At 41.3% G+C, this 27,160-nt stretch overlaps 1 protein-coding gene across 15 annotated transcripts in view; it reads right to left on the bottom strand.

Annotated features, from left to right (window-relative positions):
- The window catches only part of ELAVL4 (ELAV like RNA binding protein 4), a 65,142-nt gene extending 38,718 nt beyond the window's left edge, over nt 1-26,424 (bottom strand). For 2 of the 15 annotated variants that reach the window (XM_032192012.1, XM_032192010.1), the window contains exons 1-2: nt 25,705-25,858; nt 4,062-4,302 (exon numbers count right to left, since the gene is read on the bottom strand). In XM_032192012.1, coding sequence (XP_032047903.1) covers nt 4,062-4,302; nt 25,705-25,821 — 358 coding nt within the window. In that variant the 5' untranslated portion in view covers nt 25,822-25,858. Of the gene's footprint in view, nt 1-4,061; nt 4,303-11,759; nt 11,943-18,860; nt 18,983-20,606; nt 20,771-22,386; nt 22,516-22,659; nt 22,878-22,933; nt 22,958-23,135; nt 23,266-23,458; nt 23,611-24,884; nt 24,921-25,471; nt 25,497-25,704; nt 25,859-26,135 lie in introns of those variants that run through there. The other 13 variants (XM_032192013.1, XM_032192019.1, XM_032192017.1 and 10 more) reach the window with 13 other exon arrangements.
- Nucleotides 26,425-27,160: the final 736 nt, after the last annotated feature.

A 27,160-nucleotide genomic window follows, 5' to 3' on the forward strand; every position in this document is an offset into this window, starting at 1 on the left:
AAACCAATTAAGTTTATAACAGGCATCCTCTTTTCCCCACCTGCAGATTTAGTCAACAAGGACAATGCGCTTGGCCAGCAGCAATCACAATGCTTCTGATGGCCACTATGCTGACTATATCTTTTGTTCAATCTTTTGACAAAAGAAGCTCAGCATTTCTCCTCTGAAAATTTTCTAATGAATTCAAGCTGTTCCCTTCCTCAGCTTAAGTCAGTGAGATTTATTACTAGCTTTCTTTGGGCAAAAGAAGAAATGGAGTGCATCTGCAGTGCTATACAGTTTAACGTCACTTGTAAGAACTGAGCCTCGCATCCATCTGAAGACATAGTCCTCCTCCGTAAAGTCATCTCCTTTCATCTAAAACTGTTCTAAAATGTTTGTGTCATTTAGTTTTTTCTAAAACTCAAATTCCTTCTCCTCATTTTTTTTGAGAGCAGCTGATTAAACCTGAACAACTGGGTTGTTGGACGAAATATGCTGTAGCTATGAAATGGTACAGCAGGGACCAGTTTCACTGTTAATTTAAAATGCTAGAATTAATTAGGTAGTGTAAATGAAGAATTTAATAAGCACACTTTACAACCACAAGTTCTGCTTTTATTAAACACCCCTGCCAAATGAAGGCAACTATCTTCAGTCTGTTTTTCCTTGTCTCATTACCTTAAAATCTCTGCAGCAAAAAAAAAACATTTTTCTATTGCAGCCCCTCCCCCATAATTAAAATGTATGCCTGACTTCTATCTCCTCTTTCAAGTCATTAGCATCTTTTAAAAATGCTACTGTATATCCTGCCTGTTCTGAGAAGCTACCAAACAAAACCGAAGTTTACAATTTTGGTTTTGAATACCAAATTAAAGGCTGTCTTAGAAGCTGTCATTCCTATTCAACTCAGTACGGTGTACTACCAAATTAGCATATTTTTTTTAGTAAAGGAATATGCTTGTTTAAACATGTGTCTTTCCAAAGCGAGGGGTAACATCACGAATCAATTTTCTTAAAAAAACCCTGCTACTGTTCTAAAAGACCTGCAAAAAGACTTGGAGCAGGTGATTACTGCTGACATATAATGTTTAATCCATTTGAAAAATAAAACAGTTCAGATCAAATTCTCTCAGAGGGATCCTATATATTTAACAGACTCTGCTTAGCTTTGAAATCCTTGAGAAAGTATTTTTGAGAGCCTAAACATTTCACAAGATCTGCACACTTGCATAGCAGGGCAGGGAATATAGAATTTAACTGGTTCATGTAAAGGATTCAGTCCAGCCTCTGAAATACATTCAAGGTTTGTCTAATATGGTTTTGCCAGGCTAGCTATTTAACATGATGATTTGGTCTGTGACCTTTTCTATGCCTCTAAACAGATGCTGAAACATTTGTTTAGCAGCACAAAACAGCATACACTTCGCTGTGATTTATTAAAAGAATTTCTGAACAAACAATGAAAAATTCAAAAGCAGACAAAACAAAACTAATTGTTTCAGACCTCCACCATCTCAGCTCAAATAGCTTAAGAACGCTATTTTTTCTGCGACACAACTTTACTGTTAAATAAATCTACAGTGATTTTTAATAAGGAAAAGAAGCAAAGAACCCTGAAAAGGTGGTCATTCCTGTAACAGCCTGCTAACATGCTTTGCCAGCCCCAACCCCCAAAATGCAAAACAAACAAACATGAAATCCAATAAGCCTCACTTACATTATGACCCTGGAAGATGAGTTGGGTATGACCTCAGTACATTTCCATTTTATTACTCCTCATGTTCTAAGACCATCAAAAGATTATTAACTGCTTCTGGCTGACAACTCCATTTAATTTAGTAACTCCAATTTAGAGTGAGGAACACATACCCTGAAATGTAGTAATGTTGCACAATACCTTGATAATAGGCCTGAAGCTTTAACAGATTAAGTTGTTTGCAAAAATAAATGGCACAGAGACTTTGGAGGACAATTGTTTTTTTCCTTGGTTTGGTTCTTATCTGCTTGCATCACTTCTTAAAACATGCAGGCTCCGAAATCATTTAGGGGTGGTGACCTCAAAGCATTTTTTATTTTAGAAGAATAGTTATGAAATATTTTACCGATCATAACCATTTATGCACTTGGTATGGAAATAAGAAATATAGGCAAAAACTACCCAAGAATATGTCTGTAAGATCATATAGGCAATTTCTCACATCTTCAAATACAGAGACAAAAGCCCAGAGATAAAATGGAACAAGAAGAACGCTGTTCCTAGCAGATGAAGTAATGGTTCCACTTACAAAGGCTGCCAATTCTACATGAGAACACAGAATATATGAAATCTCGATGTTTTATTTCAAGTAAATCCCCATGAATTTAAGGCATATGGGAAGAAAAAAAAGCTACTGAAACATAGGACCTCGTAGGTTCAAAACTCAAGCTAGGCACACTAGACTTTTGCAGACAAGGGTTAGTTGTTCAGTTCCATCTGAAATAACTGAAGTAACCTACGGTTCAATTTCTAAGATCATATTCAAACTGAAAAGAAAAAAAAATATATATGGACCTAGTCTGGTAGCAGGTATCAAGGACAGTATGTCATATTGAGATATTGAGTCAGCTAGGCTTGTAAGAGTGAAGAGCTTCAGCTCTTCACATGGAAATTTTTGGAAAGGGATGACTATGACCGATTTTTCTTTTAAGTAAAAAAAAAAAGTGAAGAATAAATAAAAAGTCAACTCCATTTTTCAATCTGTTTTTTTCCATACCCCCGAAGCTGTGTCCCAATCAGAAAATATATTGAAATAGATACATCATGGTCAACGTGCAAGAAGAAAGCTCTGCTGGACTACACTTCTGAGGACTTGAGCTGCCCTGGGGCTACTGCCATTTATTATGTGCCTTGCGTTAAACAAGAACATTGCTGTATGTCAGGAAGTAAATAAAAAAGAAACATTGCATGTTTAAAAGCACTAAGCAGATCTTCCTAATGCTGCCAATAAAACAGCTGCCAGGCTATTACAGAGGTAGGTATGAAGACTTGTCTTTCAAATTCCTTATCTTTGCACAGTGCCCCTTTCCCACAGAATGCACACCCAAGCTGCCTGGAGTGCATCCTTGAGAAGAGATGGCTCCTGTTCTGGAACCCTTCACTTCCCGAGGCTGCTGCTTTTCTTTATGCTAAACATAACACTGGTGATGCACTGAACAGCAGTGAAATTTCAGCTATTCCCCACCTACAGTGCGAGTAGACACACAGCCTATAAAACTAACCTATAAAGCAAGCTATAAAAAGTCATTGCTCATCCTGCTGTTGTCTCGTGCATCAGTGATTTCCTGGTTGTGGCAGCAAAGATACAGAGCACATTAGGCACACTGGCACCTGTCCACACCTTTAGTGATGGTGCAGACACCTCTCCCCTCTTTGAGATTGGGATAAGATCTGTAATAGGAAACTTCTCTCATTTTGACGACACCTACAAATGGGTGCCATGTCATGCAGGAAGGGGTCTTCACAAATTAAGGTGTCTTCAGGGAACAAGGCTAACATTAACCAACATCCACAAGCATCCAAAAGAAATTGAGAGCAGTGGCCCCCAACTACAGACCACTACTGCTCCAGAAAGAAATGATAAGTGGGCTGTGAGGGACACAGCCATCGTGACTTTGAAGTGTTGCTAACAGGCAGAAGTTTCACGAAGGACGATAAGGTTCAAAAGAAATAATCAAAGTTACGAACTGTCAGTTTGCGATTTAGACTATGCTCTGCCATTCTGTGAATGATCAGGAATGCAGTATCACTGTCTGAGCTCTGCTGCAAGAAGTTGCATAGGAAGCATGTACATGCACACTGGTAATGTTTGTTCCTCCTCTCATTTCTGTGCACAGGCTAGAAACACAAGGCTTCTCTTAGAGTTGTTCTAGATCTGATGTGCATCACTGAAAACTGCAGGCCTACCACATGAAGAAATTTACTGTGATATTTGCAGTAAGTCCCATGCTAAGCACTTGTAACATAAGCACTGGGATTTCACTGACCCTAAATGTAAACTGACCCTGATGTATGTGAAGGTGAACAATGCTCGAGAGCTTACCTGTGATTTTGTCTCTCACGAGCTTGCAGGATTCTATTTCACCGATGCTCCCAAAGAGGCTCCTGAACTCCTCCTGGGTCATGTTCTGGGGTAAATAGTTGACTATGAGGTTGGTTTTGCTGTCATCTGTGGCAGCCCCCGTCTGCATGGGGGAAGGGCAGTTTCTACTGTTGCTGGAGGGTCCATTGGTTGTATTGGAAGTAGGGCCATTCGACACCTGAGGCTCCATGGTGCTAATTATCTAAATCAAAGTAAGAGGAAAAGAGAAAAAAGCCTTTAGTTTCATAGATACAATTGCTATTTTTAAAGATACTTACAAACGAATGAGTAGGTAGCATTCATGGCCAATTTAGATACTTCAACAAAAAACCCTGCTTGATTCCTCTGTTATTGTTGCAAAGTAGGTCATGCTAGTCTTTGGCTGTGAGCATATACTAAGATGCAGTTTAAAAAACCCTTCTTTTTTGTTAATGCGAAGCTGATTTCTGCTTTCATCACACAGCCATTTTCACAAATGTATATTTAAACCACATAAATTTAATTATAATTTAAGGTAATAATCATAATTAAAATTATAGTTCCATTAAATCAGATTAACTAAGTGTATGGCTCTATATGAAAAGGTAAAATATTTTACCTATTTAATAACGGTATCACAGAGTGCAATGACAACAACATTAACCAGGCACAGTCAATCTGCAAAGTGTCGTCATTTGGACTGCCTTGGGTTAATAAACTTTGTGTCCCAAGACATAACACTTCCTGGTTCCAATGATGACCTATATTCTCCGGTTATTTTTTTCGCTAACGAACTGACACCTCTTTAAATAATAAAGCCCTGAATTCGCAATCTTCCAAGATACAAAGGTCTTTAGATATTTACTGGAACCAGAAAGGTTTAATCAGAAAGCTTATCAGGCACAGACTAGAATTTTAACAAGTGGTTCTATCTTGAAACACGGAACTCTGATTTTCACCAAAGATACTCAGATTTGTACTCCGATTTTTCCAAAACATCATGCAAGAACCCATCCCAGCAAAGCAGACGTGTGACAGTGGCCCTATTGTCACCAGTGCTCCCTGCCGCATGGATGCAGATGTCTGCAGGGTACGGACCAGAGAACCAAAGTCTACAACACAACGCTGCAGAGATGTCGATGAAGAACACCAAGAGCCTGGGCACTGCCCAAGTACCTGTCTTACAGCGCCCAGGCTGTCTGGGGCTGCCCACGGGAGGGCACCTAATAACAGATATGGATGAACCAAAGCAATGCAAATGGCAGCTTCTGCTGTCTGCTGTAAGATTGGCACTAGTGCAGCTGCACTGGCATCTGTCAAAGCCCATCCCTAGGACAGGACGGACAGACAACAATGGACTGACAGACGATGGTACAGGCTGGAGCCACAGGAAGGTGCACAGCAGAGAGCGACCGACACTGAGCCTTGCGCTCGTCTCATCCTGTAATTATTATAATCACTCATGACTTAATTAGCTTTCTTTTTTAAAGCCAGGGAGGTACATATTGCAACAAATTAGGCTTGTAGTTTGGGGGGGATGACACTGAAACAGAGGAGCCTGTTCTAAAATTAACTGCATCACAGGTTAAGTTTCTAAATAGCTTATATGCTGGTCAGTGGTGCTTTCTCTTTAAAATTGAAATGCTTTGGTGTTGCTTTAAAGCTTCATTTATAGAATAACCCCCCTTTTTAATCAATTGAAACAAGTTTTGAATTACTATTATTTTTGATTATTTGACCCAGAATTACCTACTTGGCATAGCAATTTCCAAATAAAAAATAAACCTTGCCACATTGTGTAGCAACAGAAAGGCCTTCAGCCACAAAGCCGAATCCTTTTGAACACAAATTCCCCAGGAACAGTAACCTCCTGGAAGCAGTCAGCAAGCCCACTGCCAATCTGGCCAGCCAAGCACCATCACCTACACCTTCCGTGAGGCAGCACCAACCCCACGCACTCAGCGTTCAGGGCCTTCTGTCTCACCCGCTATTAGCCACATTCCCTCTTACAATCCGATTTCATGCATGTATTTACTCACACATACTAAGTCCTTTGGATGCTACTAAATCTGTTTAGCTCAGGAGTCCATCTGGAAGATAATCTTTTGATCTCCGCATCCCCAGCCTTACAGCAGACACTAACTCCAATCCTAAGCTCGCTAATAACCTGCTGCCCGGGTATGCTCTCCTCACTGTAAGGGTAACACTCATCCTGTGAGGCACTGCTTAGCATGCTCATATATACCGTATCAGTTTAATTAAAACAAAAGAAATCCAGTTCAGGTTTTCCCTGAGCACCACCCTTATGGTATGAAGCCTGGCATCCCTCCCTTGAGCCAAGCAGAAGATGGAGGCCGCCACCACACGGGATCAGGCCTGCTCCAGCGCTACGGCTTGTCCTGCACCGCTGACCACCACCACCACGCTGTCATTGCCTTTTGGCTGAAGGTGATTATTTCATATGCTGTATCAAATTTTCACCCCTTCTCCATTTCATATAGTAGCTTCCACACCAGGTGCTCCAGCAGGACAGTGCATATTTTCCTCTAATGTCTGTGTTCAAACGCCATTCTCTTTGCCAGTGAAAACCTCGCAATTAACAAGGTACAGTCAGAAGGTGACAGGAAGACAGCTGATACGGTTAACTGCAGCTGTGTATTTAAGTCAGCTGATCAGATCATTTCTATTATAAAAGCAACACAAACTGCAATTCTGGGGACTGGTCCTGCCCTTCTAAAGCAAACTAAATACTGTACCTGGTTTCAGTTACAGCAGAAGCAGGACTTCAGCACAATTCAATGAGAAAGGTACATCACCTATTATTAGCAACGGGAACAAAAGCTACATACAGTTTCCCACAATAAACAAAACCCCATGATCTTTTAAAAAGAAGTCTGTTTAAGCAAACAAAATTCAAAGCTGGCTGGTGTCCTACTTAAGCATTTTGCAAACTCTTTTTGGTTGCATTTTAAACATGCTCACCTTCCACTCCATGCAAATAAATACAATTTAACTAAGATATTTAACAAATACTGAATATTAGACGTAAGCTGCTCAGAGAAAGCCTGTTCTTGAACAAATATATACTAGTATAGTATTTCTGAGTACCCTGGCATAAATCTGTGTTGTACCATGTACCAGGTTTTCTTCCTAGTTACTTACTCAGCTCCAATTAGGTTTTCCTAATTATTAGATATTCAATAGTAGAAAGGAAAAAAAATCACTTACTTGACCTTCAAATTATTACAAAATTGTAGGTTACTAAAAATTGATTTTCTATGTAAGAAATATTGATAGAGAAAAATTGTTAAGACTTACTAGAAAGGTTTATTATTTTTTTTACTGAATAATTTTTAAGTCTGTGCATAGTGATTTCTGTGTAAAAACAGGTAAGTACCAGAGCATGAATTCTTGTGGTCTCAAAGGAGTAATGTTTCAGCAGTACATACTGATTTTTATTAGTAAAGACTTAATGGTAACAAAAAGGTTAAGTCCCAGTCCCTTTCTTTGAGCATTGTCTTCTCCCCTACACATCCACCTCAAACTGTTCGGAGTTCAACATGCATTCACAAGGACACTGATGGTTGATGAGTGTGTAATATTAAGATGTTGTTGATCCCACATCAGTCAGCACATTACATAAGAGTAACTACATTATTTATTCAGAGGGTAGATTTTTAACATGCCACTCACTTTTTTTCTGATTTATAACACTAAGATTTAGATTGTTAATTCAATACTATTATCACAATATGGACATTTCTGAAATTGATACTGAGTTTCCAGGAGCTCCTTCTGATTATGCTTTAATTACTGGTAATAACATTATTTTATTGTTTTATAAAAAGAATACCGTGCTGCAATTAAATTACAAAAAAAGTATGAAAGGAGGCTATAAATCTACCTTTAGCTCACCAAGAGCTTATTTGGATGCTAATAAAACAAATACAGAAACAGGACAGTAATCTAACACAGAAATGTTTTTAAAATATAAAATATACTATTATTCCTTTTAGATTAGTATTACACCTCTATATATGCTATATAAAATTGTTTTCATGATTTTCGCATTGCTTTCAGCGTTTTCATGGTTTTGTAGCCCTTCCTGAACCTCATTAGGTAGCTACTACTGGTCTTGAAATATTGCAGAAGATATGTATGCTGATATGCATTTGCTACTGATATAGCATCACAGGTTTTCTTTTCCGTCATTTTTTTTGCCAGACTTCCGATACTGCAACATTATTTTCTATATACAGGTTAACAGTATCTTTGAAGAAAAAATAAAGTAGTTGCAAAAATACATTAGTTGCTGTTTTTAGACACTGATAATTTAAGCGCCAATATTTGAATATTCTATCTTCACAATGTTATTACTATTACTACTTTTAATCTGTGACTTAGGCAGAATTTCAAGACTGATTTTGTCAGTTAAACAAAAGCAACCCGTACCTCAAATTGTGGATATGTTTCATCACAGTGCTGCTTATAAAAATTGCTGCTTGGTGTACTACTTTTCTCAGTATGGTAATGCATCAGCCAAGTAGAAGGTATTTTGGTTTGACAGATTTCACAAAGAAAAGCTTTGCTGCTCAGGAAGACAGCATAAGCTTCGCCAGTGTTTTGCAAAACACTGCTTACCAAAAGGCTTCGTATAACCCCTCCTACAAAATATCAGCAACAAATACCCATTTTAGCAACTCCTACATTCCAAATAATGTTTCAGAAATACTCCTGCCGTATCTTCATATACATTTTTTCCAATTAATTCAATTAATTTCAATTTATTCCTGCTTAACTATTAGCTGCAACAATAATGCAAATACCTGTATGTATAAACAAAACTATTACAATGCTTAAACAAGCCACAATAACTGACATTAATCTTCAGTTGCTATTACAGTAAATGTGTGACATCCATCTACCATTACAAAGCACAGTTAATGAATCATTTAGAAAACTACCCACAGACTGATTAAGACAGTCTTATCTTCCTATTGCATGCATAAGCAATAGCCAATGGCTCCATAAATGTAAATATACATGTTGTATATTTACAAGATTTGTTCTCAGTAGTCTAAAAGAAGATCTGCACATTGGACTGAAAAACTGTCACATACATGCACTGTGAGAAGCTTGCATTCAGCAAATAATTTAACACCCTTTCTTGTTATCCGAGTTACATATGCTCTGCTGCCCATTTTCCACAATGAAGAGAAATGAATTTGAGATGGGGAAGAAAATCCAGTAGCAATTACAAATCTTAAAAATATGTATAGGCACCAAAGAGATGTGTTTGAGACATAGTCTTCCTAAAAAACACAACAAAATGAATAAATTTCTTCAGTCTACGAAGGATTCAGGAGTCCTTAAAATGGAGCTGTCCACATAAGTCAGAAATGTTATCTATGAATAATAAACTGTTCACAGCACCTAAATGCCAAGAAATATGATCATGGTAAATTACACCTCATGAACAATTCATGAGGTCTAATTTTATATTATTTCTAAGTGTTCATTAATGAACAAACTCAGAACATTCTCCCATAAAAAAGAATTTAGATAAATAATGCAAAGCTCTTACTTTATCTAAAAAAGCTCTTTAATTAGCATTGCAAGTTGTTTGCTTGTACATGGGAAAACAAATGGTGCCATGGCAGAGGTCCCATAGCCATCTCCTGAATAACGATGACAAAAGGAAAAACAAACAAAACCTCTCCAACAAAATAAACAGTGTTTTTTTTTTTTTTTTTTAAATCTCTCAGCATCTCTTCTTCTGAAGAGAAGGAAGTCAGGATGGCACAGAAATCTGGGTCCCACATCTTTCCTGCAGGTGGGAAAGGCAGAATTGTAGAAGCTGCCTGAGAAATCCAGCCACAGGCCTCCCATCTGCTCGTACACTTGTCTTTGACATGGCTATCCCCGTAAGGCTGACCCATACGTATCGCGTGGAACAAAGACCTGCACGATCAGGCCCCTCGGCCCAGGACCAGCAGCTGTATGCCCTTGCCCCAGGTTAATGATGCCACTTCTCACTTCAGTGGGATTAAGCCCATCGTGTGTTTTGGCTTATTTTTGCTGGATGGTAAGATCTTCAGGACAGATCGTCTTCCCACTGGAGTGTTTAAAAACAGTGATTTTTAACTATTCATTCGTTGAAAGCCTCAATTCCAGCAGGAGCAAGCAAGTGGTACACCTGAACCTTGCAGGCATGTTGTGTGCGCTTCCATCAAAACTGACCTTCAGAGAGGCAGATGATGCTGTGTGCAGCTCCAGCACAGATTTTCTTCTAACGTAACTGTCAAATTTCACTGTCAATTACATTTTTTATTAAAGCTTATGTACCATACAACTAGGCTTTGCTATTATTTACCTAATAAATACATCATGAACATGAAATAAAGAAGGAAAATGAAGCTTTTGAGCAAATCTGCCGGAAGGCAAATCCAATATTCCAGAAATGAATCGTTATCAAACCCTCCATATTTTGACACACTCCCCACTCATACACACTCTTAAATGCTCTATCTTTCCCTCCCTTCCAGGGGAAGTCATATTAAATATCTTGAATATAGATATAGCTGAAAGTCTCAGCTCAAAATGAGCAGTCACCAGCTCTGGCAGCAGGGCTACAGCCTTACAGAAATCTGTTTCAGAGTGCACTACACTCAAGTTGAAATAGTGTTTTAACATTTTCAGCAAGTTCAAATTCATTGGGTGCTCCAATAATTGTACAGAGCATCCAAGTGATCCAAATAGAGAACAAATGCATTCATTTTAAAGTTTCAGTTCAAATAAATGAGAAAATGTTTTTTTTTAAATTTTATCTTGATCTAATCCATTATATGCTTTTGCATAAATATGCTGAAGCAAAATATTTTGTCTCCGATTTGCAGCACAATGAACGTAAAGTCCACTTCCTCTGGCAATATTACTTATTATCACAGCAATGCCTGAAGGATAGAACTGATGCCAACATCAAGTCATGCTGGATGCTATAGGAATGGGTAGGCAGGCCAGGGACTTCCACTGCAGCAGCACAATAAGAACTAGAAAGGCAAACCCTGTTATTTTTATTTCAATTTTTGCAGAAGGTAGAAAACAAAAGGAAGACAAACCCGAGGAAAGCAGACCACTGAAGTCCTATCATGAGCTGTGACAGCTCTAGGAGTGTAACGGCCTATGCACAAACCTGACCTAGTCATAGAGTCACCTTCCCTCACAATATCAGAAAAAGCAAAACAGCATTATGCACTAAATCACATTTATTTGAAACTTGAAAAGTTTCAAGTTCCAATGAAGTATGGGATCAACAACTGTAGACTTGCTTTCAATGACAGAAGGGACTAGGTTAAAGAAAAAGAGGTATGTCACTAAAGTAACTTAAACATTTCATCAATAGCTAAGATGCAAGTAGAGGAAGCCATGCTCAGAACTCCATGTCCAATAACCACTAAGAGACAATAAACATATCACATACTTTGTATGGTCCCTTACTCTCACTGCAGGTATTCTGAGGCTAAGAAATTGAGAGGGGAGCACCAGTTAGGGTACTGCTGTTTGATCCTCCCCAAGCCTACTGAAAACACATGGAAATGGAGAGCAACGTATGGGCGAGCACTTCATGTGCAGCGATTTTTGGGCAGCACAGTATTGTTACAGATTTATCATATTTATTACCTCAACTCACAGTATTTGTTGTTCTTTATGAACTTCTATGAGGCTTCATTGCTGTTTCCAGCTTCTTCACTCATTGAGATGACTACGGAGAAGCCACGCATCCCATAAACCTCAGTACTGTCTGGCTCTATTCTTCAGTGTTGTCCAAACATCTAGGAAAGTCTACATTAAGTGGGCTCAACAGCCCTGAAGCGATCAGGCAGTTGGACTTCATCTTTATAGGTCCCCTCCAACTGAAGGAATCCATTCTATCAGCACTAAGAGAAAGTAAAATGAAAGAACTAAGATAACAGGCAATGGTCACAGAAGTTGCCTACTACCCCTGCACCAGGTTAAGTCCTTTCACGAAGGCAAACCAACTTCTTGTAAGCCTGTCACTCAGAGCTTCTTTATTTAGACTGGTTTCACTGGAATTTGCTTGCAATCATTTCTGTCATTAAACTTGATTTACATATGAAAATATAGGAGAATGCAGCCTTGATTTCGCAGTACTCAGCCGCAGCTCTGGCATGCAGCTTTGGAGAGAGGAGTCACAGACAACACCCAGCAGAAAATGGATGCATCCCTGGCCTACTTGGTAGACCTCACAATCAGCTCAGGTCAAAACCCCTTGTGATTCCTTGTCCCCCCACACCACGGACCTGAACAAGAGTGGTGGCAGGGAGCTGTCCTACTTCTGTGCCAGGACAGGGCCACCAATGGCTCCTGCCCACCCACCGCCCTAGGGTGGCCTCTGCTCAAAGGCCTGTACGTGTCTGAAACCAGAACAAAGGCAATGCAGTCCAGCTCTGCCTTCTGAAGGAAGATTTACTTCTTCAATCATCTTATTTCTGCCAAATTTGTGTCAGACCACTCATAACAAAAGTTTCACGAGTCTATTTTATTATTCTGTATTGTTCCTTATTCCCTCCTACGTTTTTTAAACTTCAGTCACAAGCTACTACTTAATTCTTTCAAGATGCATACAAAGGCCAAAGGGGTCTGAAGAAAAACAAAAACCAATCTCAACAGTAAGATGACATGTTTTTTTGATTGATGCTACAAGCCAAAGTTTGATGAAAGCATCTTTTTCCACCATGGACAGCATTTTATCAGACAGATGCCACAAAGGCAAGAGGTCTCCCCCTGACTGCCTAGTCATCTCTTTTTCAAGAGGGACAAACAAAAATGGTATTTAAATGTCTGTGTTATCAGGGTGATAAGAAAACCCAAAACATTAAGTATTTGAGACAAACCCTGAAAGATTGGAGAGGTTCTCAAAAACCTCAATACTAGATAGTAATAATACATAGCATGCTAGAGAAACACCTGAAACAGCTTTTCAGTGTGAAGGAGATACAACCTAAAAATACACTGAAGCAAAAGGAATGTAAATTAAGAATCTTCCTATGTTTTTTCTTACTTTCTGGATTTTATTTCAGCTTGGAGTTGTTTCCTAATAACCACCTACTTTTTTTTAGTTTACTGACCATATTACCGAGTTGCACACTGCTAATCTATATCTGAACTATATTACCAACCTGGGAATATGTGTGTCATACTGTGTACTCATGCACAGATTCCCACGGGTACGTATATGTAAGTGTAATAAGCAGACAGCAAGTCTTCAGCTGCTGTAGACCTGTCACAATTCCACTTTGTTTTTCCCTTTAAGAAAATAATCTAGAATCATTCGCAACCTGAAAGTTTAGACAGTGAAAGCTGTATTACAAGCCATGCTGTACAACCATGCTACCGGATCAAGACTAAAAAACCTAAAGAAGTCTACTTACCAGAAGCCAAGGCAAAGCAAGGCCAAAGCAGGCTCTCCATGAAGCCCAGGAACATCCAACCCCCACCTGCTGTTATTACTAGCAAAGTTCTAGAAACAAAAGCTATAATTTTCAAAAGCCCTTAAGTAATTTAAGAATCTTTAATGTTCGCTGCAGTAGGATTTCAGCTTCTAAGCCATATATACACACTTTTTTTTTTTTTTTAAAGTGTTGCCTATACATTTTTCATACAAAAAAGTGCTTATATTACGCAGCAATTTATAGCTTCACAAGACACACACCACAACCAAGGTATTTTAGGCTCTGTCCTCAACAGGACCTTAATGAAGACACACTGGTAAATGCAATTAGGAAACACTAATCAACATGTGTACATCTCAACTGCTGGCAACAACATCTCTATGGTTACTGCTGCTCGCAGGTCTAAGAGACAGACCCTAAAATAGGACTTAACAGAACACAGGAATTTCCATCCCCTTCATCTGTAGTGTTAGCTCACTGCGAAGTAACAACTTATTTCCTCTCCTGATCTTAAACTGAACTGGACTAGCAATAAAGATGAAATTTACAGCTTTTCTGCAATTCACCTGCAAATCTACAGCCCTGTACCACACTAATGTTGAGGATGGGAACAACATCTTCATGAAAATAGGGATTCTTGCTTCTGTAACATGCTCTGGTAGAGCAAGTTACAATGAATTACTCCGAAGTAGTATGTCCATCACTATCTTAAGGGTCAAAAAGAGAAAAATTAAGTTGAGGATTTGAGAAATTTCTGGGGGAAGAGTGATAAGGAATGACCTAATATACAGAGGTAGGTGTTTACTTTGATGGTATCACAAATATCTACACAATGGCTTAAACAAAATATGTTAAATGTATGGAAGGGACAAATATCAGTAATATTTATTTGAATTAGATCTCATGCAGAAAAGTACCTATGCTGAGATCAAAGACCATTACCCACAGTTTAATTATGCATTATTCATCAATAAAGGACAAAATATCAAGGACATACTCATCTGTCACAGGTCAGGCTAAAAGACCATCCCTGATGGTTTATCCTAGACAGAAACAGTGTTTGAAATAAGAAATACACATACCCTAGGCCAAACCAAACATCTTCCTTATCCCTGGTACTAAAATTCTTCCTGAATTCCCGAAGTTTCCAAATAAATTCATATTCAAGTTCACCAAATCCTTACTCCAATAAACAAGTATACCCTAGACACCAACGCATTCAAAGATTTCAGAACTCCTCCTAAAGTAAAGGAATGGGCCCATGGTTAGCAATCCTGACTATGATGTGGTTAGGCTAACACCCCCTGCCAGCAGCCCTGCAGCCTTAGCCCCTGCTCACAGGCAGGGCAGGTCCCAAGTCACCACGAAATAGTAACTCAAACCCCATACAACACATTTTGCTCAGAGGGCAAGAGGTAACCATTAAAAAATGGCAGCAGCGTTAAGATTATTAGGCAGAAGCATCTTAATATCCCTAACACAGTACATGTTACTCAAGTGCTTCAAAATAAAGAAAAAAAATCAAAATAACTATGCTAATGCTATTTCTGTTGCCTAATTTTTCCTTCCAATATTCACCAGTCAGACTTAAAGCTTCTTTAGAGCTGAATTCAGTCTAGTGTTTTGCCTCAAAGAAGAGCTCAAAGAAACAACAGAAGGCATTACCTTGTGTCATTATTAAAGCAAAAAAAAAAAAAGAAAAGAATCACCTAAGCATCTCTGGTTGCTGGAGCATTCAGCTGAGGTGCCACAGTCCGCTCTGGGGTGGGAGCCTCGGAAGGGAACACAGTGGCTCCTGCCAAAATGGCTGTAAAGCTTCTCGATAACCACATATCACACAAATAATGTTTGATTTTTGCATATAGCAAAGACTAATCATGGAAATTAAACTCAATTTCTATCCCAGTGAGCATCTACATTTATGAACACTTCTTTCAGTAGTTTGGTAATGACAAGCAGAGACAATAAAAAAGGATTCTAAAAATACACTACTCTTTTTCCTGGATTAGTGTGTCTACAGTTAAATATAAACTGTGCTCTATAAATTATCAAACACAATGTCAAATTCTGAAGTGCACTCCGGAATCTCTCACAGAGCACACGAAATAGAGAAAATGGTAATTTTGTCCTGGCCCAGTTAGGCTGAAGAACAATATGCTACTGTGCTGGATCATGGCGCTACCTTCCATCGGTGGCCACTCTAAAAATGGCCACAACCACCACAGCAGTTGCACACTGCATTTTTCAGGACCCCTCTGCATTGAGTAAAGAGATTAATTCCCTGAACAGCTGCTATTACAGGAAGGAAATCAACAGCAATACTGCTACAGAATAGCTGGCACACGCACATTAGGAAGAATTTCCAGCGTTCACGCTTTCTGCTAAAAATCAACTTCCCCCTACTCATCTACTGCCAGTAACTTCATTTGGAACAAAGATATACAGGGAGCGGTATTAGAACTATTTTTATTTAAGGAGTATTTGTTTATGTGCATTATTACTTCCACGGCATCGTGACTGCGCCTTCTGCTCTGCAGAAATAAAAGGGGCGAGTCTGTGCCCACCAGCTCTTCTGCACACCGTAAGCAAAGAGGCACCGACCTCCATCTGAAGCTCCAGGTATACCAGCAGAAGGTGAGTACAAGGACAGCAGGTAACAACCACATTTACAAACTCTTCAATCGAGTGAAGAACTCGATATCCCCAAATATCTGCTCCCAAGTACAGAACGCGTTAACACTTCACCACGGTGTAGGAGTTTAAACATGGGTTAACTCTGTGGAGCGGTGAATTTTGCATGACCAAACATAGAACTGCTCAAGCTCAAGCCTATGGAGCCCACACCACACCAGCTCCAAACGATGGAGAACAGGCACAGCCTCCTCCCCACAAGTCAGTGTTCAACTCAAATAAACCTATTAGTATTTTGCCTGTGTGGTTTTTACCATGAACCTCTCAAACCTGAGCTGCTATGAACAGGTTCATTTCCTACTCGCTATAGGCACATAGCACACACTTAGAGTTTAAATTAATCTGTTTATTAAACAGAAAACCCCAATGTGAAAATTTCCAAGAAAGTTTAGCTTAATGATAACTCTGAGTCAAATACCAGTTTCGCTTTTAATAGCCGTAAAAAAATATGGACTTCTGGCAACTGTACTCATCTGCACCACAAGAGATAACGTGACAGTCGGCTCCTGGAATTCCACATCCTCATTGGGCAGCCGCACACAACACTACAGGATGAGTCAGATCCAGCTTAAATTATGAATTGTGAGTATTATTGTCTTTGCCAGTTTTCAAGTACGCAATTATGAAAGATTCATAAGGGAAGGAAAAATAAAAGAGGACAAGCTTCCTTCATCCCTTATGTACCTACAAAAGCTTTTAAGGAGCACTCAACCTGGGAGCGAATACAGAAGAGCCATCAGCTCCTCCAACCGAGCATGCACGCAATCACAAGCTGGCGCACGGGGCCCAGGCGCAGTGCGGTGACCTTCCCATCTTTTTTGGTCTCTACACGGGACAATGTCCTCACCAAGTGTCCCTGAGGACACGAGACCCAGAGGGAGCCATTGGTTTCCCTTCAACAGCTCAGCCAGGTGCATGGTTGAGCAATGGGGTAGGAAGGACTGGCACTACTGGAAAGGCTCCAGTGGCACCAGTGCCTTCTGCCAGCACCAAAAGGCACCGATGCGGGCAGAAACCCGTTACGCAGAGAACCTTCCTGAAGCACTGAATTACAGAGCAACTTCCAGTATTCATTCGCATCTGCTCTGAAACAAACACACCGCATTGCCTTTACCTCCAAGACTTCTGGATGCTCAGAAGTCAAACACTCTACAGCCCCCATCCTAAAAAATGCTGGCGCACGATCCACGCATTGGGAAAAACACCAACTGTAACATATGAGAGATTTCATAGCAATAAAAATGAATTTAGTATTAAGAAAAATAAATGAACCTGAGGAAAAGTATTTTTTAGAATTCAAGGACGCATAATTTCCCATCACAACAGCATTGCTGACGCAATTGCGTGTGCCTTAGCAACAAAGGCGTACTACAGCATCTTATATACATCACGACTCTAAATATTGTCAAAGCCAGGCTTGCATTTTATCGTGCAACTAACCCATTTTCAGAAAGGACACACAAAGGTTTAGCCATCTATCTTTTTCCCCTTAAGTGTTTTCTCTTAATATTCTATTTTTACTTCCCATTTAATTAAGGATTTGTTGCTGGTTCACAGCATTTCCTGACTTTTACAGATTTTCTTCACTGAAGGAGAAAGTCCTCACGTAAGACACAATCAAGGGTAGAACAATAGATAAGAAAGATGCTCAGCTTCCTTCTCTCTACTTTATGGGGCCCTAAAGCAGCGATAATGCATTAGGAGACCCAAAACTGTTAGGAAAAACATGGATTACCGTTACTGAAAATAAAGATAAACCTAACACCAGTGCTATTGAGCTAATTCTTAATGAATACATGCAAGCAATGTAACTGCTACCAACAAGACAGCGTTAGGTAGTTGCAAAAATTAATTGCGTTCTTATTATAATCTCATCTGAAAGTATTTGATTTCTTACAGTGATGTTCCAACGCTATTGCAAATTGTCTGAATACTCAAATAAGTAAACAACAAACAGAAAGGTCTCATCTTCAGTGCCCCAAGCTATCATCCAAAACTGGTTATAATTAAAGGTGTGAACAACAAAGTAAGTAACAAACCTGCAAAGTCAAGGTTCTGAGAAATTAATGGGCATCACACCACTGCACCAGTTCAGATTTATCACTCATTATCTCCCTGACTAGCACAGTGCAGTTTCACGTATTTGTGCCTCATTCTTTCCTCCAAGCCTTCCCTTCCTTTTCTAGATGGCTAATTTTAGACAATTACTGCCTCTGACACATTGAGACCTTTTCTCCCTCCTTTCTTCTTGCTGTAAAGCTAGTGACCTACAAAAGCCCCCTGTACCCAAAATATTCCAGTATTTTAACAAGTAAAGATGGATCATTTGAGGGAAAGAAAAAGAGCAAGCAAGCAAATAGGATCTGAACGCCCATTTCTCCATCATCTTCACTCTACATCATCTCAAATGGTTAAATGTACTTAAATGCAAAGGCTAAGTCCGCATTAGATACCGATTTTATTACGGTTAAATCTATTTTACTTGTTGAATTGACACGTAACCCTACTCTTCACAAAATTCTCTGGAAAAGGAAAAATGTGTCCTGCTGTCTGAGTTACTCAGAAGTCCTATGCTTTCGGTAACCGGACATTCACACGCACAATTGAGGAGTATTACCTTACGGGAGTGCCCTTTCCATTCTCATCCCAATCCCAGTGTTTTCTTTAGCATCCGCTCAGATGCGAGAGAAAGATGCACATGCATGAACACACACACAAAATCCATGCACACTCATCTCTTCTTCCATCCTGCTCAGAAAGAAGAACAGAAAGAACGAGGGAGAGAGGAGTGCAATGGGGGAGGGGTGACTTCCCACCACGGATTAGCAAATTTTGCAAAATCTGGCCCATCGGTTACAGAGGTGCCATGCTTTTTATCATCGTCTCACTCGCAAAAAGGCTGTTTGCGCCCACTTCTCCCCCCAAACCCCAATGACATTGAAAAAAATACTGCAATGCAGTATTTGCCAGTGCATCCAAGTGTATCCAGTCAGCTGTCCCACAGACAAACAAATGTACATTTTAATGTGTCCAGGCATGTAAATTAGTTGTCTAGTGGACGCAGATTGCCAAAACAGACAAGTGGATTTGTCAAGTTATCAGCATCTCTCTCCCTCCCTGCTCTAATATCCTCTCTGCCACTGCCCATTTCTTGCCTGGGGTTCTTGCTGAAATATTTTGAAAGTGCAAGTTCCCACAGAAAACAACAAATTCCCCTGCCAGAACATGGGACACGAGCAAACTATTTCTTTTCAAAAACCTTTGGGTGTAGAGTGGCTCTAGGTTATGTACCAACACTATGACAATTACACACAAAATAACCTGCATTTAATTAATACATTTGCAGCATACCAACTAGAAAAGTTGATGAAAAGATAATTAAAGAAAAAAATCACTATAACCTAGAAGATAATAAAAAACAATGCATTAAATATATGTAAGGTTGATCCATTTGGATTTTTCTTTCAGTAGAGTCAAAATATTTAACAGGACCAAATAAAGATGAGGAAGACTATTCCAAACCCATTCAAATGGGATTTTTAAATATACCCCTTCTAATTCAGTGTAACCATCCTTTGTCACAACAGCTCAGGCTCACTTTCAGAGAGCTCAAAAAAGGCAAAATTAATAAAAGAAAGCAAAGGAGGCAACCAAGCCAGTCAACAGTGGAGAGGCATCTCTGTATCTAACATGGGAACTTGATCAGCAAAGTACATGGAGACAGGATTTTAAACTGGGATTCACATTGCATCGATGTCTAATTGTAAATTTCATCCTGACTAGTTGTTCACCAAGACAACAATATTTAAAATATACCCTGTCTAAGGACAGCTACACTTCCTCTACCTTTTTATCTAAAAAGAAAACAGTTTTGTTTTAATCTTTGGTATTCCAAGCTATCTAGCTATTAATTTCACCAACTTAATGGCTATTTTTTTTTTTTCTATAGGAGGCTCTACAATGCGATCTCTTACATGCAAGAAGAGAATGTCACCATGTACAGGCAGGCTGTATTCATTAATATCTTCTTAAAACAAAGAAAAGAGGAAGATCGGGGCAGGAACACGTGCGCCATAAAACAAGGATTACATTATTTTTAAATCTTTGTAAAAATACCAAATTGAACAGAAAATGAAAATGTAACTACTAGCTGATGACTCTTAAGGCAAACAATGCAGCTGTGTATAATAAAAGGCACCCTTATTTATTGTCATGACTAAGTTAGCAGATTTAGAACACAGTACCTCTGTTTCAAATGGAAGAAAATCATTTGCACTCTCACGTACAACTGTTACACATATCAGAATATAGCCTGTGCATGTGCACAGATATAAAGCACACAATTTCACACTTGCACACACACCCTGAAGATTTTTCTCCCCTTTACATTGTCAAGCAGAGCAGTTTTCAGAGGGCCATTCAGCTACTTCTTTACAGGCAGGATTGCAGCAGAAGCTATACATAAAACAAAGCAAATTAGAAGAGGGTTTTTTCTTTTCATTCCTATTTAAACCCAGCACTAACATCCCTGCTCCGATTTGCATTCGGAGTAATCATGCATGAGAGAAAGGAAAAAAAAGTGAAAAAATATCTGGAAACGTGAAGACAGAAAGAAAGGCGTGTTCTGTATTCCTGCTTTGCTTCTCTCGTGCCTCCTGATGTGTGATAGATGAGCATTTTCTGGGCAACCACATTTTTATATCTTTTACGCTACCGTCTATCACTTACTAGTCTACTACGCTTTTTAACACTTGAGCACCAATAGCCTCCCTTAAAGATGCACTTCTGCAATTTCACATTGTTCGCCACCACAATGAGAGACCAGCACAATTAGCGAAATATTCGGCTGCAGTTTAAGAAGTAAAGTTGCCACAAGGAGCCTGCCATTGAAAGTGGGTATTGCTACAGCAGATGGAGAATAGACGGTGGCTAAAGGTGGGGCTGGAGACGAAGAGGAGAATAATCTCGTTATTTTCGTAAATTCCGCTCAGCACATAAACCGTAGGATATGGTGAACTCCCCTGAACTGATTATTCTGCCATATAACCATCTGATTTCGTAAAAATACCAATATCACTTAACACAAAATCACTGCTTAGGGTAAATTCATTCTACCTACTGTTCTCATAGGGACATTTGCTGGAAAATTCTAAGAAATGATTTGCAGAAGCTATCAGCTGTGGGAGTTCACTATTATACCTCTGTCAACTTCATTCAATATAATTTACATTTTTTTTTATACTGCCTCACAGGATTCCTTGCCATTTTTTGCACGTACAATTTCACAGCAGGGAAGGGGGAAAAAAAAGAAGAGGGAAAAAAAGATACCCCTCTTTCGCAGAGAAAGAACAGATGCTTAAAAACAGATTTCTAGAAATCACTGTAAGCCTGAGCCAGAAATGTAATTAACACCTATTTATAAAGAATAATTAAAGTTGTGACTGCCACAAAGAACAGCAAAGATAATCGAGGTAGCCCCTGCTTTTTTTTTTTTTTTAGATTTTTTTTTTTTTACACTGTTTGCAGTATTCCCACATGATTGCCACCTGCTCCCCCACTCAGCTTCCCCTATGCTCGTTTCCCCGGCAACCTTTCATTGGCTTTTCCTCCCAGCTATCGCTTTCAGTTCGGCTGCTCAGTCTAATCTTATTTGTTTTACACCCATCACAACAAGCAGCGAGACAAAGACAATCCTGTAAGAATGGGAGAAGGCCGCCGCTTTGTTCCCCGCTCACACCGGGTACCCGGGGCGGGGGGGGGGGGGGACCGGGGAGGGGTGGGGGGCATCGTGCGGGCGGTGCCCCCCGCCTCTCCCCCCCCATCCCCGCTCGGTGCTGCCCCTGCCCCCCGCCGCTGCCCCTGCCCTGCCCGTGCCCATTTTGCGCGCACGCTCCGCGGGTGGGTGGGGGGGGGGGGAAAAAAGACAAGCACAAAAGAGCGAAGCGAGCGGGTCGGAGCGCTCTAAAAATAGAAATACTATTTTCACAGAAATGCCTCCGGGCTCCTTCCCGGCATACTGAGGATGAAAAAAAAAAAATCACGAAAAAAAAATCCACAACAACAAAAAAAAGCCCCCCCATCCTCCTTGCTTCCCCCCCCACACACACACCCCTCCATTCTTTCCACAAAGCCCCCCGCGCTACCTGCGCCTCACCGCCGGGTCCGCGCCCGCCGCCGGCCGGGGCCCCGCAGGAGCGGTGGTGGCGGTGGCAGCGGTGATGATGGTGGCGGTGGCGGAGGGGCCCGGCCGGTGCCATCGCTCGCTCCCTCCCTGCCTCCTCCTCGCTCCGCGGCCGCGCATCCCCCGCGGGCGGCGAGCGCAGCGCGGCGGGGCCGGGGCGGTTCGAGCCCCACCGCCGCCACCGCCGCCACCCCGGACAAAGGAGCCCCCGAGCCGGCCGGCCGCGCTCACTTACCATCTTCAAGCCATTCCACTCCATCTGTGCTCACCAAGATGGACCCTCACAGCCCCTCACCGAGTCGGAAGCAAAGAGAGCGTTATGTAAAAGCTGACATTCCTTCTTACAGCGCGGCTGCCCAGCGATGCAACAAAATCGACATATACTAGGCGCTGCAACACACACAAGCCTCCTCCTCTTTTTATGAGGTCATGACAGGAAACTCTTTGAAATACAATATGCAGCATTTACTGAAGCTCATATAAATCACTCGCTTTTAAAATTACCATACCTATTGCGCAGTCCACCAAAAGAAAATTACCAATCTTGAGGCTTCCCCCCCCCCCCCTTTTCTTCTCCTCCCCCCCTCCCAAGGATTTTGCTCCGCATTTGTATCTCCAAAATGTCAATGTGGAAATTAACTCCCCCCCCCGCCCCTTATAAAAAAAAAAAAAAAGCCTCTTCTTCCTTCTGCATTTCGGTTAGCCACATACCAGCCTCGCATCAGAAACGAGCTTTTCTCTTTATTCTGGGAGAAGCCACAATTACCTTAAAACGACCGAGTACATCCTTTATTAAAGGACACGCACACATTAAATATGAAAGGGAGGGAGGGGGAGAGAGGAGAGGAGAGAGAGAGAGAGGGGGGGGGGGAAAAAAAAGGGAGAGATCATGTACAAACACAGCAGCAGCAAGCCAAACCCATGTGAAAACACAGACTGAGAATGATGCAGATCTGGGGAAATCTGTATGTTAGCCTCTACAGCTACCTCTAGAGCAAACCGCTACGATCGAGCTTAAATCTACCAATACCTACCATAACCATTCTTAATGGCAAATATTGGGTCTTGAAAGGCTTCAACTCTTCTACAGACTGGCTAAGGTTTCAGGGAACTGATTTTTATTGGTGTTTGTTAGAGATCCACCACGCACAGCGCGTGTGCGGCGCGAGGACGCGAGCGGAGCCGGAGCGCGGGGGCGCGGAGCGGGCGCGGAGCTGCGCGGAGCGGAGCGGGCGGGCAGGGACGGCCAGGGCCGCGCTCCCGCTGCTGGCGCTGCCTGCCGGCGGCCCCGCGCCGCGCCCCTTTATGGCACCATCTGTCAGCGGCGCCCGCGCGCTCATTGGCCGCCGCCGCGCGGGGAGGCGCCGCAACATCAGGTGCTATTGAAAGCGGCCGCCGCCAGATTGACAGCGCCCATGGTTTCCCTGACCCCCCGCGCCACAAGCGCCCGCGCCCCGCGCCTCAGCCGCTCCCGGCCCGCGTGAAGGGAGCCGAGAGCCGATCCTCGGCCCGGCCCCGCCCGGAGCGGGTGGGCGCTGCCCGCGGCGTGGAGCGGCCCGGCAGCCTCGGCCCCTCAGCCCGGGGCGCCCCAACGGCGCCTTCTCGCCCGCCCGCACCTCACAACCCCGCCCGGCACCGCGCCCCCGGGCTGAGGGGAAAGAAGGCGCCCGGCCGAACAATGCGGGCTCGCCCTCGGCCGGCTGCCGCGGACAAAGTGCAACAACTTCGGCCCCCGGCTGCGGTCCCGCAGCCCTCTCCGGGCTGCTCGCCGATCCCGCACACCGCCACCCGTCCGCTCCTTCCCCTCCCCGAGCCGGAGTTGCTCTCCTCAGGCACCCGCTGGCCAAAGTCACGGGCACGGCACCCCCCGTGTCACAACTGACCGTGCCTTCACGTTCACCTCCACTACAGCCGCCCGTACCGCGCTGCCAGCACGGAGGAAACGTTTAATTTCATCGCTCGGGTGTCCGTCTCCACACAGCCTGAGACGGTTCTTAAAAATTCAGTATTACTGCAAGCGGTTTTAAGCCTGGGAGCTAGAAGCTGAGGAAGCTAGGATGGGCCACGTTACAATCCCACCGAGCTCTGTTTGCTAGAGAAAGAAAACCCACTTACAAACCAAGCCCACTTAAACACTTGTGAAAATATGTAATCAAATAATTGCAGTTCTTGAAGTTTTATTTTTTTTCAAACATACAAATATGCCCTCAGAACCGTTCAGCTCAGAACTGACATTCTGTACATTTTAAATTTCTTTCAGCCACAGACACGCTCAAACACACAGACTAAACACACCAATAAAACGTATGAAATATAGTAAGGTTATAAAATCCAGCTACAAACAGACCAAGCCAGGAGAAAATCGCATTTAAAAGACATCATACAACCTATTTGTGGAACGAGCATTGAATTCAATTAAAATATGAACAATGTAAAAGGGCTGCAGAGAATTTCTCTTACCATACGTCTTTTTGAGCACATTTGTAGCTTAGCAAAAACTAGCAAAGATTAAACTAGTTTGGAAGACAGATTTCCTAACTCAAATATTTAAGTGACCTATTAGGCTGAACACACCAGCATTGAAACGCTACAGAGCTAGTATATTACCATTCATTCACGTGCAAATATACATCGAATATTAAAGTTAAATTTGTAATGCAAATTTTTTTAAACCCGGTCTCTTTCTGGATTACAAACATCGAAGAAGGAACCCAGAAATTTTTTTTTTTTTTTTTTTTTTTTTTTAAGTCTTTCCAACTTCAGCCTACTTTGTTGCTATAAATTTGTTATGCATATCAAAAGATTCAGCCATTTTTCTGAAACAATAATTGCAAACTGCTCTCCTCAAAAACCAGCTATTTCATCACTCTATAAATCCAGGTACTCTGCACACTGACCACTTTCCCAAAAAGCACCCCACACATGCAGGCTTTCCAAGGAACACTAAAACAAACGCTCAAACATCCTCAGAGGCCTCCCTCTGTAAAGACAAAGGCAGAATCCTATTGTTGAAAAAGTCAACCTTATTCTCGTGTTTCCAATAGTACCATTTATCTTTCAGGGTAAGTGCCTGACCACAGCATCACAGTTGTGACATATTTGTAAAGCATCAAATTCTCAATACAGCCTCTCCAGAATCAGCCAGCAAGCCCCTCAGCAAAGCATATTTTAAAACGCTATCTTCCATCCCCACAAAAAAAAGAAACTTGTCTTAAACAGCTAATCCAATATCAAAATGAAATCCCAGGGTTGTTTCCCAGCCCCCCCTCCCTCTCCTTACCATAAATGAGCAGTTTCTTGACTCATTAATGACAGTTTCCCTTAAAAGAAGTGATCTCATATCACTGAGCCCCTCTCCACCACGCATACATCCCAAAGGTTGCGGGTATCTTAGCATCAGTAGCCGCTAGCAAGCTCTCTCATACAGAGCCCAGATGGACTATACCAGAAGCCAATTCAGCGTTAATAACTACCTACTCTGTGCAGTTTAGAAGCCTTACGTGGCATAATGTCCTAGGCAACAGCAGCCGATTGAAACCGCAAATAAAAGACAACCCAATTCTCCAAAAGCATCAAAAGGAAAAGAAAAATGATAAATTGAAGAATGATTTTTTTAATCTCTTACTTTCAGAAGATTAAACTGAATCCTTCATAAACATATGAAAAAGGAGAAAAAACAGATGCTGCCCAGAAAAAGTGACAAAATATTACCTCATTATTTAACAAAGCAGCATTAAGCGTCCTGCTGATTTCAAACATCTTGCCACAGATTTTGGTTAAGAGAAACAGAAAGAATCCTTTGCAAGCCCTCTGTCTGCAAAGGGTTCTTCAATTTTCTTGCGCACAACAGAATAGTCAATATGTTATTTCCCTAGAGTTCGCACATTAAAACATCTAGTCAGTGAGCTGAATTTTCCCCTTATCACACAGTAGACTCCTGTTATATGTACTGCTCTCTTTGCAAGATTAGCCTGCCCCAAACATGGCTGTTGTTTAAACTATTCTTTAAAGTAACAGTTCACTCCATAACCACCAGGTGGGCAGTGTACACAGATTCAAGTAACCATCTTAAAGATTTTTCTTGGAATAGCTTTAGGTTGTGATATACAGCGTAACACCCCCCCCCCCACCACATGCTTATCAAGCAGGGAAAAAAAAAAAACATATATTTTGCACTCTTCTGTGGTCTTTCCTTCCCAGAAAGAAGCCCAAATAAAAAGAAAAAAATGAAAGCACTTCAACTTTTACCATTAATTTTTTTAAAGGGACCTTAACATTTGTGCAGGAGCAATTCATTCAGCAAAAATGAACTAAATGGTAAAATCCAATCAGTTCCGAGAACAAAATGAAATTAAAAGGGAAACACACCCATTGGAATGGTCTGTACTGCAGAAGAAACAAAATTAGCATCAAGTTCAGCGTGACACTGTTGTTTCACAAAAACACAAAATTCAGCATACAAGTAATTCACATGTGGGGAGAGTCTGTTAGAAAATACGAGCTATACCTTCAAGCAAATTTGAAGACAACTTGATAAGATACTGCTATGACGTATTTTGGCTTCAATTCACTTATGAAATCACTGTTGCACGCATCAAAGCACAAGACAAATACATGGGAAGGATACACTTTTCAACAGTGCATAAGCCTCCTGATTTATCAAACTCCCCCCATTCCCACATCTGCAAGCGCTTTTTTTGTCCTCCTCCCCTCTTTAAGGCCAAATACCTCAAGGA

This window comes from Aythya fuligula, chromosome 8 (genome assembly GCF_009819795.1).
Source record: "Aythya fuligula isolate bAytFul2 chromosome 8, bAytFul2.pri, whole genome shotgun sequence".
NCBI classification, from domain to species: Eukaryota; Metazoa; Chordata; class Aves; order Anseriformes; family Anatidae; genus Aythya; species Aythya fuligula.